Genomic DNA, 11,920 nt, shown 5'->3' with positions numbered 1-11,920 from the left:
AGAACAAGTGAAATAAGGGATAGCTTTACCTCTACAGACCTATAAAACAGAAAAGCAAACTGAGATGGTAGAAATCATTTGAGAGCACATATAACATAAAAAATATGTAACTTCTGATTATAAGTTGGCCCTGATTTGTCATAAAGGATCACGAGGCAAAATAGGTCAGGAATCACTGTTTTTATTTATTCATATGCACAACAGTTACAGAGAAGCAGTCGCTGGCAAGGGAAATCTCAGATCTCAGGCTCCTCAGGCTCAGGATGTCATGGGGCCTATTTCTTCAGTATGAAGTAGTTCCAGTTAAAATGTTGACACTGTGGACAGAGTAACCATAACACTGTTTGTAGAAAGCAGGACACTCAGTTATGTAAGGTAGTTATGATGGGCCCCAGTGCATGCTATTGTGAAAGGCGCTATGCAAAATTTCATCCATTTTAACTTGAACTGGGATAGATACAGACACTGAAATATCACAGGTGGTAGGTACAGTAGATAGTGTGAGGAAGCCTGCTACATAAAAAAGTCAGACAACCTGCTCCTCATATTGCCTTCTATAAAAGACATACTCCGACATTTTTGCTGCTGTAATGGTGAAGCCACTTATTAATGTCTGCATCATTCAGGGAGAGTGGGGTCAGCAGGGACAGGGGGACAGTTGAGACAGTATCTTTTCAGGAAATTAGAAAGTAACTATGCCTGTGTCATTTACCATGCTCATACTCAGCCACACCCTCCTGTCAACCTCAGAATAGACCTTCAGACTATTCCTTACACTTTATTCACAGTTTTGAAATCCCTAGTGTGTAAGTAAATTTTCGACTCTTTTGTCATTTTGTTTCTCCACCATACTATTTTTAGTTACGCCACATACAAAATACATATTGTTGGAAAACGGATATTCTGGTGCATTAGATGATGCTAGTGTTAGCTGCCTGAATTTTTGTTAGTATCTAGCACGGGAGTTCAAATTGTATCCGCTCTCCCTAGGACAGTTACCCGAGGGCAGATGGGACAGTATCGTTTATACTTCTGACCTTGTTACAAATGAACAAAAACTAGACAAAAACAAGAGAGACTGAAAAAAACACAATGTGAAGTCACTGTGTGATTGTTAAATCTATTAAAAGATTCAGACTGCTAAGCAGCCATGTATAAGATTCAGACAGGCCTACATTTCAAGTTCAACAATTTAATGTTTCACACTCTTAATTTGTTGTTGACTTTTTGAAACACAGTCAGTAGCCTCCATAATCTTGTAGACTACATGTAGCCTATAATAACCTCATTAAGCTGATATGTGCCACTGAAATGACGACATGGAAGACAGCCAAAGTACCTGTTTTTTATTGCATTGCAGCTTATTGCGCCTCAACATCACACAGATCTTACTCCTGTTTAACTCATCACATTCCCTACACTCTGTTGGAAACCTAAATAATGTAGCTCTTAAAGTTATAAGAAGGCTATGCAATTTTCCATATGAGAACAACATACACAGTTGCTGGTCTAATCCTTTAAGACTCTGAGGTTTGTGACCACAGGAATCTCTACTGTTACACATGAATTCACTCCATGTCTGCATGTTTGGAGTTGAAATGTTTTAGAAGCAGTGCTGACTGAGATTAAATCTACATCTTTTCAGTTTCTTTGTTATATCATTATATCATATGTCATATTGCGGGGGAAAAAACACATATCTTGCTCAGTAAGCAGAATCAGCCTTGTAGTATTATGTATTGGGATGTGATGTTTTTGAATATAACCATGTCCAGATGTGTAATATGTTTCCACAGTGGGCAACTGCTGACTTGGGAACTCTGGGTAGATCCTGCAGGGCTCACATATATTTCACATTAGATGTTTCATCCCCTGGAAAAATCACTCTCATTTCAAAACAGGAAATAGAGGAATATGCAGGGATGTAGTGGATCATGGATGCACATAAACACAGTTCATCCCGATTTATCAGCATAAGGCTTCAAGACTGCCAGTGTTCTGTAGTATTGCTGGTTGTGATGTTATTGTGAACTTTTCTTTTTGTATTTAGCACTATAGCACTATGTGCCACAATGTCCCTGCTCATTTTGCCTCTCCATCCTTCTTTTCAGCCATTTCCATTTTTCCTTTAAGCATTATTCTTGACCTATACATCAGATACCCTCAGACTTTCTAATTTCTATTTCAGATCCTGCTGCTCCAATCTACCCTGCAATCACATCCCTCCCCTCACACGAGCTTGCCCACCTGTCTCCTCATCTGTTCAGCTCAAAACCCATCTTTTTGCCTTAACTTTCAATTTATTGCTTATTCCTTTGTAAACTGTCTGGCTTGCCTAGTAGTTTGCCCTGCTTAAGAGAAAAATATTACCTTTATGAGAGCCACTGCAGCTAAATAACCCACTGCTCTTTGTGACCCTCGAGCATAGCTGTGTGCCTCTCTAGATGTCTGTCTTCTGGGATCTCTCCCCCCACCTGGCTGTTGGTGCCTCTTTCCACATGTCCTCCAGAAGTTTCAGCTTCTCCTCTTCCCTCTTCTCTCCATCTCTGTGTTTGTGTCATTCTCCTGTCTGTGTGAATGATGTGCTTCAGTTTTGCTTCTAGTCTGTTTCTATAGTCTGTCCTCTTTCCTGGTTCCATGGTGAGGAGGTGGTGTGGCTCAGGCTTCAGCTGTTAGGCAACACCTGCAAGCTGCTTGACATTCTCGCCAGTTTTCCATATGTTTACTATGTATCATTTTTGTCACTTATTATACTGTAATTTTATTATGCTCTTATGTTGTTATTGAATACACATCATTTTGCACATCTTTCTGCCCTGGGAGAGGGATCCCTGCTCAGTTGCTCCTTCTAAAGTTTCCTTTTATTATTTCCCTGTTGAAGCATTTTGGGGTGAGGGTGGGGGAGCACCCTATGTACTGTATAGGTCTTTTAACTGCTATTCTGTTGCTAGGACAACAGCTTGGTCCCTTGGTCCCTATTTGCTTCCTGTCAGCTGCTGCATTAACAAACGATCTGACAGGATATACAAAGGAACCCATTTAGAAAGTCTGAAAAGATCTAAACACTGGCCGACCTGCTTTGTTCCTCTGCCTGACTGTCTGACCTGTTTACAGTTATGAATGTTAATATGATCATTCCTCAGTGTTCTAAATACACACCATTAACCAAACTCCTACCAAGACATATAGAGCTTTATTTGTGCACATTATCTTGTGCATAAAAACAAAATGTGCAAAACAACAGCTCACCAGAACCAAAAGGTTTTTTTTTTTGGTTTTTTTTTGAGAGATATATTTGTTGATGTAAACTTTACCATAATAACATTTACATTTTTAAGGGGAAAAATATTGTCTCTATAATCTTATACATAGAGTAGAATAGTATATATATAACTATAATTCTTTCAAAAAAAGAATCAAGTAAATGGAATCCATCCATCCATTTTTTTATCCGCTTATCCAGGGCAAGGTCGCAGGGGCAGCAGGCTAAGCAAAGCACCCTGGACATCCCTCTCCCTAGCAATGCCTTCCAACTCCTCCTAAGGGATCCCAAGGTGTTTCCAGGCCAGATGAGATATGTAATCCCTCGTGTTCTGTCCCTGAGCCTCTTACCAGTTGGACTTCCCTGGGATACCTCTAACAGCATGCCCGAACCACCTCAACTGACCCCTTCTGGCGTGAAGGAGCAGCGGCTCTACTCCGGAGGAACTTATTTCAGTTGCTCGCAACCATTACTCTGGAGGGGACGTGTCCCCCCGACTTTTGAAAATCGTTCGTTTGGACCCCCCCCCCACACATATTTTCCTTGAAATGTGAAGCCAACCAACGGTATCCAGTCAAGTTGCTAGAGAGAACCATTAAAAACTAACGTTATGTTCCTGAGCGCCAGCTGGAAAAAAGAAAGATACCAAAGATGATGTCATTCGCGTACAAAAACTACATGGTGGTGAACAAAAAATTAATTGCAGTAGGCCTATCTAAACGCAACCACTTCCTTGTCTTAAAAAACAAGTACACACTTTTAAAAGCATTCATGATTTTTGTGTATTAAATATATTATTACTCCGTTGTTATAATGGTATTAAATATGGTGAAGAGTGTACTATGTCCTGTATAGGACTCCAAACTTAATGTTTAGGACTTGGGACTTGAGGGCAATTGTGATTTGCAGAGCAATGACTTGGTCCCACCTATGATCTATACTGTCCACCTGATTTTGGCATCATATGTGTTGTACACAATGCTTCCTACCTTGGAGCCTACTGCAACCAAGGCACAGCGATATAAAGAAAATAAAGAAAGGTTTTATATTATCTTATCAAACTTCCCCATGCTGGTTTACAGGTGTAGAAAGGATAAGTCCCAATAAAATACTTTGGAATTTAATATAATGTTAGAAGCTCAAATTCATATTAACTTTTATTTGACCACAGGTCACTTGTGCTTTCTGTAAACACAGCCCACCATATAGGCTCGTTTACTGTAACATGCAATAGAGTGAGTGTCATTAAGAATCCCGACAAACAAATAAAGCTGTCTTGTTCGAAATGCAGATTTACACAAACCTTGGTAAGACTTTCATGACTCTGATTTAAGCCCTACCAAGTGGTGATTGAGGGGGAACTGCACAAAGGCCCTGGGGCGTGTGTGTCCGGCCCTGGCTCATCAGTGTGCCCGAGCACAGCAGCAGAGGGAGGCGGAGAGGCACCGCGACCTGGACTGCTGCTTCTGCTTCCCCGCCCCCAGCACATCCATTCATCCAGTCGGATAAACACTCTCTCCTGCTGACACTGTTACAACATGTGAAAGACAACCCGTGAACGTTTCGACGAGCAGTTGGCGCTGTAGGTCTTTGGGGGAATTTAACGGGATACTTTCGATAAACTACAGAGGGAGCTCCCAAACTCACCGCGGATAAGATGAGCAGCGTCTGCCTCACTCTCCACGGTAAATCCAACTTATCAGGGGGGAAATGCAGAAAGTTGCACCGGAATTCTTCTGACTTGAGTCTTGTTAGCTCTATTTGGTTCCTCAGAAGTCTAACAAACGTGTTTGAAAGCACAGTTAAACTCAGCGGCATGGATGCTTGTCTTCTCTCCTCTCTCAGTGCTGCTGTTGTGCGGATTGCTCCGGGCACAGCAGCTACTGCTGCCCGGCTCCTGCAACTTTGAGCTGGGCACCTGCGGCTACATATCAGACCCAGAGTACGGCAGCTGGAGCATGAATGAAGAAGGTACAGTGTTATCATCAACTCTGCTTATTGACACAAATGAATACTTCACTGTCACTCATACTACATAAATATAAATGGAAACAAACATGATGAAATCCACCTATGTGGACGTGTATGGTCCTTGAATGACTCTGGTACACAACCGGGTGACATATATTGTGTAATAATGTAGGCCCAGGTTAACACAATGTGGTGCCCTAGGGTCACCACACTCTGAGTGCCCCCCTGCTCCCACTTTACAGGTAAAACAAAGTTACATAAATCTATACAGCTGAAATATCAATGAATCAATGAATCAATGAATCAATCAATCACTCAATCACTCACTCAGTCATTTATGTGCCACATAAAATCAATCTAGGTATAGTAAAATGCCCGTCGCCACAAGGGGTGGTTGTATGTTTTTTTTTTGTTTTTTTTTACCCCTTCTGTGAAAGCCTTATGTAGCTATTTAGAGAGAGAGAGAGAGAGAGAGAGAGAGAGAGAGAGAAAGAACTGAACACCATAAACAGCTGTTTTGCATCCCTCTGCTGATTTTGACAGACCCTCTTCATAAATATTTATGCTCTGCAAGTGCTACGTTCTTATGTGAGTGCTCTGATTAATTATTGTATTCTTTGATTATGAAACAGAAACCATGCTGTTGTTAATTGACCTTTCAGAGGATATTGAATGGTAATATCAATGAATTTTATGATATTTTATGATTTATATATAGCTCACAGTGCCAGATCTATCACATTCAGTGCCCTAGGCAATCTTCCCCGGGCATTATAATTATTATCTTTAATATCCATTGTATTTATCATTAATAAGAACATGAGCTAAGAGAAGTGCTGATAAATCAACATTAATACACAACCTAGCTAACAAACAATAAAAATAAATAACAAACAATAAGAGAATATGGTATATGCAAATTTTGTCCCAGAGGTCCCAGACTATTGCCTTATTTTTGCCTTACTTATTTGCATCATTCCCGGCATATAATATACATAGAATATGACAAATATGTTAAATTTCTAGTCGTTGTCTTTGGTCATCATTTGGTGCCCCCTTGGCACTCAACCAATGCCACATATAGACAATCGAGCCCTGTCTGCAGCTATTCACAGGCTAAATTACCACAACATTAAAAGATTTGGCTAGTTAGACAGTGGCCACTGCGAGACCAGGTAGAGCTGCTCTGAACCACATACAATAATGTACACCGAATTATAACTTTTAAATGTTTTTATTAATGTTGATAGGCAGTTAAATTAACATGAGGTGGAAAAAGAGTCACCTCAAACCTCGGTAAAAGACATTTTAATGATCTTTTCTCATGTGTATCAACCTGTGACCCCACGTCAGGGCCATAACTGACTGTAAGGGCGCTCTCTGCTCTTTATTTTTTTATGGTAATTTGCAGATTTTGGCTCAAGCCTCAAAGCTTAAAGTTTAAGAAGGTTCTTTCATGTCATATTTTATGTCATGTCATATGTCATATGCATAACAAATCCTGTGACACAGACATTGGCAATGAAATTCTTTGTTCTGTTGTTTGGGAGGAAAAAGGCAAAAATAAAATTAATAAATGAATAATAATAATAATAATAAATCAATCCACATATTTATATACAGAGCCACTTTTAAGGGCAGATGGTGTTGACTTTATATTTCAGGAGCTTCAAGTTAGTTGGCTACACTTTAAGAATGTGTTTTGCTTGTAACTTTCTTGAACATATACTTGTTTTGCAGTGGATTAGGTTTAGTCCTTTTTTGGTTAATTAAAAATGTTGCATTCAACAAGTCATATCAGGACATGGACACATGTGCAATAATGTCTTTACTGTAATGAGAAATGCAATTGTCTGGCAGCTTTCATGATGCATAAACTTAGAGCTCACTGTAGAAACCTGCTGACAGGACCAACTTTGTGAGATTTGCTGAGATTAAACATGTGGGCTATATTCCAAATGATCGCAATGTAGAAAATCTCTTTGAAACAGCTCACAAGTGTCTACAAAACACAGGAGACTACTTGCAGTAAGATTCTAGGACCACGTTGGAAGATTAAAATATCAAAAAGATCCCCACTCTGTTGGAGCCGTTCGCAAATACGGTGATAAATGCAACAAAAACACATTTACCTTTGGCTGCATGATGGCTGCAGGTATTTAATAGACTGACCAGAGGACTTTATACAGTCTAAAAACCTGACACATGATAGGAAACTGTGGAATATTGCTCTAAAGTAGGGATGCACGATAATATTGGCACGTCATCAGTATCATCCGATATTGGCTTTAAAATGAACTATCAAAATAGGCCAACATGATTTTTCTTATTTTGCACAACATTGAAAAGCATTTCATGTCTCCATCTGCTGGTGGGCCATCACGATAAGAGTAGGCATGCATAATTTGATGTTAATTCCACTGCAGAAGAGACTTAATGATCACTAATATTAGGTGGGGAAAAAAAGTGGATGTATTGATATTGATATCAGTAATCAGCCAAATAAGTTGTTACATATTGGCATATTGGATATCGGCAAAAAATCCAATATCATACATCCCGACTCTGTTGCACTGCTAGTGGTCTAAGACTCTGCATGGTACCTTTAAAGAGGCAAAACTATGCAGTACATGACATAAAAAAGCAGAGATTAGGATAAAGATAAAGAACATTTTGTGTTTATCTTCTCTTAGATTATTTTTATTCTCTAAACATTATTTGAAAGAATGTTTACACCTGGTATTCAAATGCGTCTTTGGTTGAGCCGACCACAAGTTGACAGCTCTATGTCTGTCTGTTCACACCTGGCAGTAGAATATGTCTTCACGCATGCATAATGTGCAAATAAACATGTAGTTGACATCATTTCATTCATCACCATTTGGAGACTACTGCTGCAGGAGTGTGAGCTCTGTGCCTTGGACAGTTATTGAGAGTCGCAGCCGCTGAGTAACTTAGCACCCCGAGCCATCAGTTGGTTTTAATTAAAAGAGAGAGTCATTTAGTTTTGAGGCTAGAGAGGTGCTCTGTGTGTGTGTGTGTGTGTGTGTGTGTGTGTGTGGTTTTGAGTCAGTTAAGACTCACTGAGATGGGTTATAAAACATGACCAGGGTTTTCCCTTCATAAAACAGCTCTTTGAGGATTTCCTGTCTGTAGACACAGTGCCATCACGTCATGTCTCCCACTGGACTCTTTTGTAGTAAAAGCTTAGTTCTGTTGGGTGACACCAGCTCTGTTCCTCATTTTCATCTTTTGCAACCCCCCATGTTCTGTCATTGCTCACTACAGATGCAGTGTCATTAAACTTGTGTTGCATAACGGTGTCACATGGTGGCTGGGAGATGTATTTATGCCAAGTGAGAGAGGCCTTAAAGATGCCCTCCAGACGTGATATAGTTTTTTCCACTAAAAAGTTCAATTACCTCGTTAAAATTCTCAAAACCACATCCTCTCCCCGTCCCTCAGTGAAAACTCCAGAATGTTTAAGTATACAAATATGTTTGATTTTGAAAAGTTTACCTACGGGACACAAGGTGTATTCTGTGTTACTGAAATGTGTACAGGGTGTAAAGTACACTGTAGTATACAGTATACAATATACTGTACTGTGCTTGCACTGGAGGTTTCAAGTTCCCAGATCACACCTGTGATGGGACTGGACTTGGGGAAAGTGTTGTGAACGTTAGCTGCACTGGTCAGGGATTTTAATCATGTCCCCAGTATGCATATTGTTCATTTTTCACCCCCTCCGCAGACATAATTACAGCCACGATGACCTCCTGTTTTGCTGTGAATGGACTGGTTCTCTTGTAATGTAAATTCCATCTGGAGTGATTTCTTTGTATTTTACAATAGATATCTGAGCCTTATTGTTTTGTCAGTGCAGTGAAATTTGACTTTGGTTAAATTTGACGGAAGTCAAAATGTTTCACTATATATAAGCCTGTTTGGGACCCAGTATAAGGACAGAAAAAAAGTCATCAGGAGTAGGGCTGGCTTAAAATAATCAATTCATCTGATTCAAATCGATCTTCATTTGAATGACCCGATATCGATACCTAAAATTTAAGATCGATCTTTTAATATACGCTTTTTCCCACGGATGGAAAAAGGGTATATTAAAGATCATCTTGGATCGATCTTGGATATTAGGTGTGAAGCTTTAATCCCGTTCATCTTGCCAGTAGTAAATGGGCTGAATTATTATTATTATTATTATTATTAACGACCATTGTCTTGAGAAACTACTCACTCACTCACTCACTTATCTGTAACTGTTAGCTTACTGTTTTTATGTTTTGGTGTAATTTATTATCATGCTGCAGCAGCCTCTCCTCCTGCTGTCTGCACGTTGGAGCTGCTGCGCCACTTTTATGCACAAACAGACACACAAACACACAAACACAGAGAGATGCCGCGGTGAAGACAGAGAAGTGGAAATAACTGGAGCTGATGATATTTCAGTCTGCTCCGTTCACAGTCTCTCATCCACCGCTGATAACATCATGTTAAAAACAAGCACAGAGTGCTTTCCAGTGTCTAGCAAATTGTTACTATCAAGCTGAATCTTGCGTATCTTGAAACTTAGTAACAATAATCTCCTCAGCAGCAGAGAGGACAGGAAGATGGATGCTGACATGTCTGTGCTCTTCATTCTTCATAAACTTCACTCAGTATTGTGATGTCAAGAATAGGATTTAATTTATTGACATTTTAGATTTGTTTCTGGTAAGATATTGAGTTTATATTTTGACTTTGCTGTTTTAACATCACTGTTGCTGCCCTAGAAACAACATTTAGTTTTAAGATTATTTATAAAGTTTTATTCTTTTAATAATGAATTGTACACATTTACACTATCAGCTCTCTGAGACTGTCTTTCACATTCTAGCAAAAATTGATATTAGAATTGACATATCCCGAGTCAAATCGAATCGAATCTAATCTAATCGAATCGAATCCAAGGACCAATTCAGGACCTTGTGCTCCAGGAAAGCCTAAGTTTTAACACATTCATTCCCTCATCAGCACCCCTGGGCTTCTGTACCTTTACTACTTCCTCTGTCTGCATGACATGTTGGGTGTGTTCTGTGGGTTAGATGCCCTGCAGCATGACTACTGTCAGTTGCATTTACATACAAATTGTCCAGTATTTACAGAGAAAGACAAACAGGCTGCAATATTATCCTTACAGACAATGTGCATCATCAGTGTTTGTCGACTAAAAGTGCTTGTTTTTGCCACTGACAGGCACAGATTTTTGTTCAAAGTGTCTGACATTTGTGCCTGGCTGTTCCTCACCTTTAAAAAAGACATCTGTAAAACCACTAATTACAAATGATGATATAACTACTAATCTTGCAAAGGCTGGACCAGAGAAGGACGTTGACCACAACCTCTAACCAGACAGCTGAGTTTCTCTGCTGTCTCACTGTGTGCCTTCCAACCTGTTATGTCACTTTTGCTGCTTATTTTTACAGTCAAGCGTTCTTAGTGAAATGTGTTTCTTACTATTACAGTATTGTGCATATGAGCAATGAGACATATGTTTGTCAGACTTGCATTTTAGCAGTGCCTAATGTGTAATAATATCACGGAAATGTAAACTGTCACTGGATGTTTATTCCAACCTTTTTGAGTTCATTTGAAAGAGAAAGTGGCTGTAGTTGTGTGGGCACCACACTCATAATGTCATTGGATGTGTGTGTGTGTGTGTGTGTGTGTGTGTGTGTGTGTGTGTGTGTGTTTTATGTCCTTAAAAGCAGCTCTTAATTTATGATACAAAACAATTACTGTGAACCTTAAGGTGTGGACAGGGCCTTTATTTACCTCAGCTTCTCCATGTTTACCTTCTGTCTTCACTTGGCGATAATGGCTATTTTCCACAGCATTAGCCTAATTCATCAGTAACAACAGAGTACTGTCCTCACCACTCTGCTGCTCTCACCTGGGGAAAAAATCAATACGGCATAGTATCACAATATTTTTGCATGGCAATATTGTATCAATACACAGATGCCTAGTATTGATTTTTTTAGCAGTTCAATCCCCGGCTCCTTGTGTCTGCAGGCCGAAGTATAAAGAGCAAGATACTGAACCCCAAATTGCTCCTGATGGCTGGAACTTAAAAAAACCCACTGAGTAGCAGGTGGCACCTTGTATGGCAGTCTCAGCCGCCTGTGTGTGAATGTGTGTGTGTGACTGGGTGAATGTGCTTTAAGTGGTCAAATGACTAGAAGGGCATTATACAAGTGTAGGTCCATTTACCATCCGTCCGTGCTGTGAAAATGGATGCGTTTACAATGTTAGTCATTATAGTAGTAGTGCTTTTTTATTGTTTTATCAGACCTATATTGATGAGCAGTCTTTATTTGTCTTATTTAACACTTACTTACATTATAGTGAATACCAGCTTTAAGTTTTTTTGCAAATGGATGCATTTAAAACCTCATAATTAATAGCAGTGCAGTTATGTTTAGTACTGCAAGTGTATCCATCAGTAAGACTCCAGTAAGTTGCAGTGTGGTGGCACCAAGACTCTTTAAATGGGTCAAACACACTGGAATTCCAAACCAAAATATTACAGGGTAGCTGTGTGCACAGGCACAGCTGCCAGGCTGGAATCAGGTGGGCTCTGCCCTACTTTTGGGTTTTTGGGTTAGGACACTAAAGTGATGTGATCCAAAT

General features: G+C 39.7%; 1 protein-coding gene across 2 annotated transcripts in view; it reads left to right on the top strand.

The window, feature by feature from the left end:
• Positions 1-4,699: 4,699 nt before the first annotated feature.
• Positions 4,700-11,920, top strand: part of mamdc2a (MAM domain containing 2a) — a 53,803-nt gene continuing 46,582 nt past the window's right edge. For both annotated transcript variants that reach the window (XM_049579882.1, XM_049579883.1), the window contains exons 1-2: positions 4,700-4,947; positions 5,108-5,233. In XM_049579882.1, the coding sequence (XP_049435839.1) occupies positions 4,920-4,947; positions 5,108-5,233 (154 nt within the window). In that variant the 5' untranslated portion in view covers positions 4,700-4,919. The remainder of the gene's footprint in view (positions 4,948-5,107; positions 5,234-11,920) is intronic.

This window comes from Epinephelus fuscoguttatus, linkage group LG6 (genome assembly GCF_011397635.1).
Source record: "Epinephelus fuscoguttatus linkage group LG6, E.fuscoguttatus.final_Chr_v1".
NCBI lineage: Eukaryota > Metazoa > Chordata > Actinopteri > Perciformes > Serranidae > Epinephelus > Epinephelus fuscoguttatus.
The sequence above is the reverse complement of the archived record's forward strand: the minus strand, read 5'-3'. Positions and strand labels throughout refer to the sequence as shown.